This window comes from Monoraphidium neglectum (genome assembly GCF_000611645.1).
Source record: "Monoraphidium neglectum strain SAG 48.87 unplaced genomic scaffold scaffold01908, whole genome shotgun sequence".
NCBI classification, from domain to species: Eukaryota; Viridiplantae; Chlorophyta; class Chlorophyceae; order Sphaeropleales; family Selenastraceae; genus Monoraphidium; species Monoraphidium neglectum.
The window spans coordinates 1-9,490 of record NW_014011720.1 but is presented as its reverse complement, the minus strand read 5'-3'; the positions used below and the strand labels follow the sequence as shown (position 1 = coordinate 9,490).

Genomic DNA, 9,490 nt, shown 5'->3' with positions numbered 1-9,490 from the left:
GTTTTTGTGTGTGTGTGTGTGTGTGTGTGTGTGTGTGTGTGTGTGTGTGTGTGTGTGTGTGTGTGTGTGTGCGCGCATGTGCCCCCAAGTAGGTGTGCACCTAGTCAAAATCTGGGCCTGTACATTCAAAAGCGGCATGCAACCTGCTGTGCATGTCCTGGATAGGAATAGTGCTTAGACCCTGACGCAGGGACGCAAACCCGTGCACAGCAGCCAGGCATCCAGCGCTGTCAGGGTGGGTGGGTGGGTGGGTATGAACAGGTATCGCGCGCGGCCCAAGCCGGCACATGGCGCTTGCCTGGGGCAGGGCTTGTCCCCGCGCGTCGGCTGGCTGTGCCACTCCATGCGCTCAGTGGTCATCCAGAAGAGCTCATTGCTGCAGGAGCCGTCCTTCACCAGGACGCCCCCAAATATATAAATCTTGTGGTTGACCTTTGAAGGGATTGGAGATTGGCAGGATGGTGGTTCATAGAAAGTGGGCCACTCTGGTCTACGTTTGCGCGAACAGATTTGGTGTTGGTATTACCAACACAGCGGCGTCGTGTGCCGATTGGTATTGGTGGACAGGTGTGTGCGTGGGTGCGTGTGTGCGTGTGTGTGATTGTGCAAGTGTGCGTTGTGATGTGATGTGTGTGTATGTCCTGGTGTGTACGCGCACACTGACGTGAACGCGCCCTCAACTACCAGTGAAACACAAGTCACAGGGCTTTGTAATTTGGGATTTGAGCGTGTTACAAGCGGTCTCATCTTCGCACGCCTCCCCCCCTCGCAGTTTGAGCAGAGCTCGCGCCTTGTACGGGCATAGGGCGAGGCTGGTCGCAGAGGGAGAGCCCCTGCCACTGTGCGTCGGCCCTCCCCTCGCCCCCTCACTGCGGCCCCTAACCCTTACCTGCGTCATGGTGTGCCCATTGCGTATCCAGCAGCGGTTGTCGACCACAAAGTCTCCAAACTCCAGCCGCAGGACCTGCCCCACCTCCGCCTTGCACCTGAGCCGGCGCCACATTTATTTATGCACGTCGGAGCCGGCAGTGCAAATCCCCTCGCGGTGGCCAAGCGCGCTCCGCCGCAGCGCAAGCGTCTGGGCTCATATCAAGCCACACGTGCATTGCTCACAGGCGGGGCCTGCCGTCGCGCAGGACCGCCGGCTGGCATGAACACCAGCCAGGGCCAGTGCACCAGCCGCTACCCCAAAATGTACGCGCCCTGCGCCCCTGCCCTGCACGCACTATCTGCACCTCAAACCCCGGCATCCCCAGGTTCCCAAATGCCGCACCTGTAGGCCGTGTAGGGTCCCAGCTGCGTCCCAATGGGCTTGAGCCGCTCAATCTCCTCCAGCCGCTCGCGCTCCGCCTCCTCCCGCAGAAAGGACAATAGCCTGTCGCGGGCGCGGGCGCCGCCACGCTGCACTTGAGGATGAGCATCATGGCGCGGCGCGGCTGGTTCCACCGGCGCCTGGTCGCCGAGCTGGAGCTTCCAGCCCAGCCGTTGGCCTCGCGACGTATGCATGCACACCCGTTTTTTTGCATGTCGGAGCCGTTGCGGGCAGCATGCGCAGAGCGAGTGCGGCCACAGCGTGTGCAGCGTGCATGCGGCCACACCTCCTCCCCTCCCACCTTGACAGGCCCTCCTCTATCTTGCTCTTGTACCGCTCATCCAGGTTGTTGTACCTGCAACCGCCACGTCCCACACGGACAGCAGGGCCGCCAGGTCAGCGCGATCCAGGAGAGAAGGCCCGCGCCAAGCGCGGCGATGCAGCCAGCAGGGCGCCGCCCCGTCCAAACATCGCCCGTCGCCCCACACGGCGAGGCTTCAGCCCCCTCTGCACCCATACCTGGAGTCAGTGGCGCGCACGCGCTTGCGCTACCAGCCACAGCAAGCCTGTCTGGCCGCACCTGAGGTTGAGCTCCTTTATGGTCTTGAGGTGCCCCATGGAGGGCGGCACACGTACCTGGCGCGGCGCAGCGGAGCAGCAGTGTTGTGACACCCTCAGACGAGACCCTGGCAGACACGCCGCCCCCCTCCAAACACACACACACACACACACACACACACACACACACACACACACTTGCACACAGACAAATGCACACATTTATGCGCCGCTGAAGCGGTACGATACCCCACGTCAAGGCGAGGTGACACCTTTGCACGCAATTGCGGCAGCAGGCTCGATCTGGCACATGCGAGGCCGGTGGCAGCAGCACCGCCCACGAGGCGGTCGCAGGGCCCAACATCAAGGCTGCAGCTGCAGCCACACACCAGCATGTTGTTTGCCGCGTCGATGCGCTGGATCTTTCGCAGCCGCCCCATGCTCGTGGGCAGCGTGCGCAGCGCGTTGGTGGACACGTTGAGCCGCACCAACGCTGGGAGCTCCCCAATCTCCTCTGGCAGGGACTCCAGCCTGCGGAGCGCGTTTGTAAGCATCATGTAGAGATGTGCAGTGTGCAAACGGCTGGCTGCAGGTGCCCACACCGCCGCGTGTGAGCGTGCCCTGTGCCAGGCTGTCACACTAGCTGCAAAGCGTTTGCGGCTGAGCGTGCGCCGCAGGAGCGCGCGGTTCGCACTGGGCCCGCCTGCATGGCGTACAGAGCACATCGGGCCCGTCGCATGTGCGCGCATGTGGCAACAGCCCGATCTGTACCGCAACCCCTGGCTCCCCAAACCCGCCTGTTGTTTTCCAAAAACAGAGCTTCCAGCTTTGGCAGCCGGCAGATCGCGGCCGGCAGCTCCAGCAGCTGGTTGCCACTGAGATCCAGCTCCCTCAAACATACCATTGCTGAGATTATCCCCGGGTCCAGCTTCCCAATTTGATTGCCGGCCAGCTCCAGCACCGTCAGGGCTGGCAGCTGCGCGACGACTGGCGGCAGCTTCCGCAGCTGGTTGTACTTGAGGCGGAGGGTGCGCAGGTGCGCAAACTCTGACAGCTCGTCGGGGACGGCGGTCAGGTTGTTGCTGCGGGGCGGGGATGCATGGCTCGTGCCGAGTGAGTGAGTGCAGCACGTCGCATGCTGCGGCGCGGCGAGCAGTCGCGTCCGGCTGCGATTGGGCATGCGCGTGCTGCTGTCGGCCAGCGGTGCGGCGGTGTCGGCGCTCCATTCAACGCAAACCACTGCTGAGTGTTCACCCTGCATTTGAGCTGCTGGTTCCTCCCTGCCGAGGAGAGGAGTGCGCACAGCAGCAGTTTGAAATTTCGCCGGCTCACCTCGACAGCTCCAGCTCGAGGATGTGCGGGTTGTGCTTCTTGACCAGCTCCGCAAACCCAGACGGCAGCTGCGCAAGGCCTGCATACCTGCGCCGCAGCGGCAACGGGCGTGCCCGCGAACGTGGTCCTGGTCCAAGGCACACCCGGGAGGTGCAGCAGAGCACCAGCAGCAGCGGTGTGCTGCATCGTCGTGCGCCGCAACAACCGCCAGCGCACAGACGTCCTAGACCCACACACAAACACCCAAGTACATGAAATGCACGAGTGCATTCGTTTTGGCTCCTTTCCGCGGGTTCTCGTCCGGCCTGGTCAATGCTTACCCGACATTGAGCTTGTAGCTCTGCCGCGCCTCAGCCAGCCGTTCCTCCAGCACCTCCGGTGTCATTGCGACAGCCATCGTACTTTACTCGCGTGTTTCCAGAGCTGCCGCCCTGCCCAGATCACAATCCCATCTTTATGCGGGGCGGGCCGACGACCCACACGTGCGGTGTAAGATTGTGTGTGATGCCAGAAACTGCAAATTGAAATGAGCGGAACATCTGCTGTTACGAGAAGGCGGGGTATCACCGGGGCGGCGAGCCGGCATGGCGGCAGTGGCGCTGTGCTCTCCGGCGAGCCCTGGTTGGCACTGCGTGCCCTCCACCGGGAGCATCAAAATGATTGGCACAGAAATCAGCGAGGCTCCTGAATGAATCGCTCTGCATCTTGGCACCACACATCGCAAGCTGGTAGATCATTGGCGTGCGGCAAGTGCGGCGTCGCCGAGAGTGACAACATGAGGAGTTGGAACGTGTGAAAGGAAGTTGTTGAGGTGATGATTGAAACCGGATCTCAAGCAGGGGCATGTCGCGGTAGCTGCATCCTACAGCATGCAAAAGGCTGATGTTATCAATAGTGCGAACAGAGAGGCGCAATGGGCCAGCCCGGCAAAACAAACTCTCTAAGGGTTGTGCCCTGACCTGTAGCTTATTTTCCACAAAATCCGTTGGTGCTCAGCGTCTCAATTCTCAGCAATCCTTGCAACTCTCAAGGGGTCTGCCCTACATGCTGGCGTTTTTTGACAAGGACATGCGGAATGGAGCACGGCAAATGATGGGCGGGGGGGCCACACGCCAAAGCTGATCAACTTTCCTGATACGATGCATGCATGATAAATAGCTTACAACGTAGGTTAATTGATATTGTTTTCGCCCTTCCACCTTCAAGTGAACAGAGACGCAGGCCTGGTTACATGAGCGCAGACCAAACCGGTCTTAACTTTCACCAGCTGTACAGCTGTGCACCAGAGCCCAGGCTGGTGTAACAATATACTTATACAGACTCTGTCACATCCGATGGGGTCAGACCACATCGTGAGGCTGCGCAAGCGCCACCTTGTGTCACACAGGTGCACGGTGCAGCGCGGCAGCTGCCGTCGTGTTGTTATCACCCCAACACTGCTGAGCAGCAGAGCAGTTGGCGAGGCCGCAAAGCACTTCGAAATTTGGCGGCCAATTGCACAATCATACAGCAAAAGTCTACGTGCCCCCGCCACCAGGTGTCACTCCGTCGAGACCAAACGCTTCAAGGAACTGTTCAGCCCCAGCAAACGCTGTGTGTGTCGCCATCCGTTGGTTACACATACTGTGAAAAGTATATGTTTTTGCCCTGTGCCAGGACGCCAGACACATTTCCGCGACACTGCTCTGCTCCCGAGCGGTGTGCACACTTTGCGCTCGCTGGCGCGCTGTCGGCACTTCACCCGTGGCGCCGGCCTGGACCTCGGCGCGGCGCCAGCCGCACATCTACACGCGCGCAGCCTGATCACGGCGGCGAGGAGCCGACCGGGGACGCGCCGCGCGGCGCCGAGTGCCCGCCGAGCGGTACGGCAGCCTGGCCCCCCATGTTTCAAAGGCCCATCATCGGCAGTTTGGCAGTCCCCGCCGGCGGCCGCGTCACGCGCCGCAAGGGCCTGCGCCGCGCCGCCTACGCCACGCCGCTCCTAACCGTCGCAATCGCCAGCACGCTGCGCGTAGCTGCCGCGCGGCTGCTGGGCTTCCGCGGCGCCCACGACTGGCCGCTGCGGGAGGAGCTCTTCATCGTCTTTCTCCGCGCCCTGCTTGAGTATGGGGACATCGCAGTGTGGCGCGTCTTCTTCCAGTTCGTCTGCCCAAATCCCCTAAAGCTGCCGCCGGGGATGCGCGACGCGCCGGCGGCGCTGGCGGGCAGCCGCAGCGTCTGGTACGAGCTGGCGCCTGAGCTGCTGCCGGCGCAGCCGAGGGGCCGCGTCAACATGATGTTCATCCACGGTGGGGCGCGGCGGCGGCGTCGAAGCGGCGCGGAAATGATGGCACCAGGAGTCTCGCGAGGCGGGCGTAATGTACGTTGCGCGTGCGCTCTTGCGCGTTTGCTCCGTACCTCGACAAAGCTGCATGCCCCCCCTCTCCCGCGCGCGCGGCGCGCCCAGGCGGCGCGTTCATTGCCGGGTTCGCGCGGCAGTACCAGAACACCTACGTCTGGTGGTGAGGGCCACGCGTGGGGGTGCTTGCGTGCGCATGCGCGCGCGTGTGGCGTTCCTTGTGGCACCCTTATCACCTATCCGTGGCCATCGGCCACAGGCCTGTGCAAAGGCGGCCCCTGCGCCGTCTGGCGGCCGGCCTGAGCGCACCGCATGCAACCCTCTGCCACAGGCTGAAGCAGCTGGCGCGTCGCGGCATCGCGGCCAAGATACTGAGTGTGGAGTACCCACTGGCGCCTGAGCACCCATACCCCGCAGCCAGGTGCAGGCCCTTTTCCCCACTCCCTGTTCGAAGCGTTGCCAGTGCACCGAGCCGCGGAGCAGCGAATGCTACGCCGCATGCTGCCGTTGAAACCAGCCGCGCCTGGATGAGCGGCGCCGCGGGCGCGCGTGGGGGCCCGACGGTTGGGAAGGAGGCTGGTCGGCGATTCCATGGCGGCCGGCTGGGCCGGGCCGGCCCCGTCGTGGCGCCCGGCGCCCGTTGACCGCTTGATGCGACCGCGGCGCCGCCCTGATATGCAGGGACGTCGTTGAGGCTGAGATCCTGTGGCTCCTGGAGCAGTCCGGGGACACCCCCGTCATCATCGGTGCGCGGCCGGCTGTGGTGATCCCGCCGCATCCACCTGCGTCGCACCCAAGTCCCACAGCCTGGCCGATTGCTGCTGCATTCCGCAGCAGGCCCTACCCCTCCCCATGCCGCCCAGCCTACTTGGGCATGCAGCAACTCGCTGCCGCACATGACACACATGACAAGTCGATGTCGGCCGCACCCATCCCCTCCGTCTAGGTGGCGACTCCGCAGGCGGCAACCTGGCTGTGAGCGGGCTCGCCCACCTGCGGGACACCGGCCGCCTGCCGCGGCCGCCGGCGGGCGCGCTGCTCATTTCGCCGTGCGTGGACGCGACAGGGACCAGCATCTTCAGCCAGCGGGACGACGGCGGCGCGGGGCGGTACGACTACCTGCCGCGCGACAAGCTGCACGAGGGGCTGCCCTTCTTCTACTCGCACGTGCGTGGCGGGGCGCAGCGCCGCGGCGTTGGCGGACCGCGCCCGTTGCCGAGGCGTTTGCGGACAGTGATGGGAGATGTCGGGTTGCCATGCAGACGGCTGCGGACAGGGCTTTGCAAGCCCTGCAAGTGCTGCCGGCCTGCCCTGGCGAGAGCTGGCCCCGGTCTGGAAAGGTTTGTGTCGTGAATGGGGCCGGAAGTTAAGCCAAGCCAGGTGTCACCATTTCACCCCATGCGCCCACTTTCAGGAGCTGCTGTCGCCGTACGTGTCCCCCACGCGGCTGGAGAGCTTCGAGGGGCTGGCCCAGCAGGAGATCATGACCATAAGTGGAGAGGCAGAGGTGAGCAGCCTGGCCAGGAGGGCGTCGCTCCACGCGCGCAGGACGCACCTGCAGCGTGGTTGGGAGAAGCCTACGACAAGCCGGGCCGGCACGATGGACAGGTCGCATGCTCGCCGCATAGCACCCTGCGCGGTGTCGAGGTCACTCAAGCCCGCCGCCGCCGCGACCGCCCTGCCCCCGCCCCCCAAACCCGCAGCTCATGGCCCCCGACATCCGGGCGTTTGCAAAGAAGGTGCAGGCCGCATCTGATGCGTCCCTTTCATCAGGGTCCCCCGGCGCCTTCAGGGCGACGTATCTGGAGGAGCCCGGCTGCGTGCACAGCTGGCCCATGCTGCTGTTCCCGCGCCTCAGGGTCAAGCAGGAGCCGATGTTCCAGTTCATCGACCGGATGAGCGGCGCGCCGCAGCTGCCCAACTAGCGGGCGCTGTGCGTTGTCGGGGTGTATTTGGGGACGTTACGGAACGGAAACAGGAAGAGCGTGTGCGATCAGCCATCACAGCACGCCTTGGGGAGGGTGTGATTTGATGATGCCGTACAGTGAAGTGTAGCTTTAAGGATGCCTGATACTTTTGGAGCATGCTGATTTGCCATGATGCTGGGCTTGCTTGACCAGGGTGCGGTCTCCACATGCTTGCTGTACATGACCGCACTGCACACTGCCAGCAACATCGCAGTTTGCTGGGGGTGATGAATGAGGCCTCAAGATTGCGGAATAAAATGCAGACTGAAGCTGCCTTCAATTTGATGGCCTAAATGTAATGTAACCGCACATTAAATTGGTATCCCCCAGACTGAAACGACACGGTGGTGCAACTCACATGTCGGGATGCCAAAGCAGTGTTTAAAGTGTGAGTACTGGTCAAATGCGGGACTGTCAGAGGATGCGTGACCTTCACGCTGGACGCCTGCTATGTAGGTTGTCGAGACGTCAGGGTTGTAGTGCTACGATTCCGGGTGGTAGAACCAGAGGCACTCCTCACCACCATGCGCGCTGTCCCCGTCATGCCGGCGGGGTTACCACCAATGGGGGGATTATACGCTCCAGGGGGATGGTGGCTACTGCCCAGGCTGTTGTGTGCGCTTTCAGTCAGTGAAGTACGGGAGCAAGGCACCATGTGACATTCGTTAGCCTGTACAACTATCCAGCGCTTCCAAACTCTACCTTCTTGGCTACCTCTGGGTCCGGATTGCAAGCTACCTAGCAAGATGCTGCTGCTGCTGTCCATGATAGCAGTTGTCAACCAAGCAGCGGTTGCTGATTAATCTTCAGTATACGAAGCATCTGCAGTCTGCCACGGCCTGAGGATAGTGCCTGTGTGCTATGAATCCGAAACAACTGGGCCTTTGGCGTAACGGTGCAGCTTGCTGTGCGGTATAAAACATGGTCAGGCACCCTTCAGTCAATGTTCAGGTTGGCAATGAGGCAAAGCATGGTCAACGCGTCCTGCAATGCCCTCATCACAGTGGCTCACTCTACACATGCCTCACCCACTTAGTTTAGGGAAGCAAAATGCTGTGTGCTTTGCATCAGTTTGCAACACATAGCAGTTCGGGCAGTTGTCACCGTCGGGGTGGCCGTCACCGGGTGATCTAATGTCCACAAGTCGCGCATGTAATACATATTTGTGGCAAAGGTTTGTATTTCAAGTCTTTGAGGTCACATTCTTGCTCGAAGGCACGTCTTAGCCTTTGTTTGAGCAAACATCACACTGCAATCTCCGCGACGCATGCCTCTTTGTCCGGGTCATAGAGCGCATATAGAAGGTGCGTTAAGCACATGCGCTGGTATCACCTCCGCTGCTGCGCCCATTCGAGCCGCCGGTGCCTGCACATGCCGCCGCCCCTGCTGCCGCTGCTTGATGCAGCGACCCCTGGCAGACCTCCGCCGACCGCGCATGAGAAAAGGCCCAGCGGATTGCAACTCCTTCGTGCCGTGTGTTGAATCGATTCGTGCAGGTTTAATCGGCGATGGGCAAGAAGGCTGGCGGGGGCAAGAAGGGCAAGGGGGGCAACCCTGGCGTCGGCATTGACTTCAAAAAGGTCAAGCACAAGGTCGGGAAGAAGCTGCCCAAGGCCCAAAATGAGACTCGCACAGACTTCCAGGCCCGCGCCATCAACCTGCCCAGCCAGAGCGTCACTGTGGACAAGGCGGGCGCGGCCGTCACAAGCCGCAACCTCACGATACAGGTGGGCGCTGCTGCTGCTGGTGTCGCTGCTGCCGCTGCTGCTGCTGCTGCTGGCGCCGCTGCTGCTGGCGCCGCTGCTGCTGGCGCCGCTGCTGCTGTTTGCACGGGAGTGTCAGGCGGCGCCCCTGCTTTCAATGCCCCACCCCCCGCACCGCTTGGCAGTCCAACTCACTCCGTTAGCGCTGCGCACCAACTCACTCCGTTAGCGCTGCGCACCACACCACAACACAGCTCGCACAGACCACCGTGCCCTTGCC

The 9,490-nt window shown here is 62.3% G+C and overlaps 3 protein-coding genes across 3 annotated transcripts in view; 2 read left to right on the top strand and 1 right to left on the bottom strand.

The window, feature by feature from the left end:
- Positions 1-3,587, bottom strand: part of MNEG_9360 (hypothetical protein) — a gene marked incomplete at both ends in the record, with an annotated part of 4,178 nt that extends 591 nt beyond the window's left edge. The window contains 7 exons of the mRNA XM_014042170.1: positions 1,274-1,375; positions 1,614-1,667; positions 1,893-1,948; positions 2,260-2,401; positions 2,686-2,952; positions 3,203-3,289; positions 3,523-3,587. Coding sequence (XP_013897624.1) covers positions 1,274-1,375; positions 1,614-1,667; positions 1,893-1,948; positions 2,260-2,401; positions 2,686-2,952; positions 3,203-3,289; positions 3,523-3,587 — 773 coding nt within the window. The remainder of the gene's footprint in view (positions 1-1,273; positions 1,376-1,613; positions 1,668-1,892; positions 1,949-2,259; positions 2,402-2,685; positions 2,953-3,202; positions 3,290-3,522) is intronic.
- Positions 3,588-5,084: 1,497 nt separating this feature from the next.
- On the top strand, positions 5,085-7,465 carry MNEG_9359 (Esterase; the record flags this gene model as incomplete). Its single annotated transcript, XM_014042169.1, has 7 exons — positions 5,085-5,490; positions 5,649-5,703; positions 5,872-5,961; positions 6,222-6,286; positions 6,487-6,707; positions 6,955-7,047; positions 7,244-7,465. 7 exons carry the CDS (start codon positions 5,085-5,087, stop codon positions 7,463-7,465), a joined length of 1,152 nt encoding a protein of 383 aa, XP_013897623.1.
- A 1,550-nt stretch (positions 7,466-9,015) lies between these two features.
- On the top strand, positions 9,016-9,413 carry MNEG_9358 (hypothetical protein; the record flags this gene model as incomplete). Its single annotated transcript, XM_014042168.1, has 2 exons — positions 9,016-9,234; positions 9,396-9,413. 2 exons carry the CDS (start codon positions 9,016-9,018, stop codon positions 9,411-9,413), a joined length of 237 nt encoding a protein of 78 aa, XP_013897622.1.
- Between the last annotated feature and the right edge of the window lie 77 nt (positions 9,414-9,490).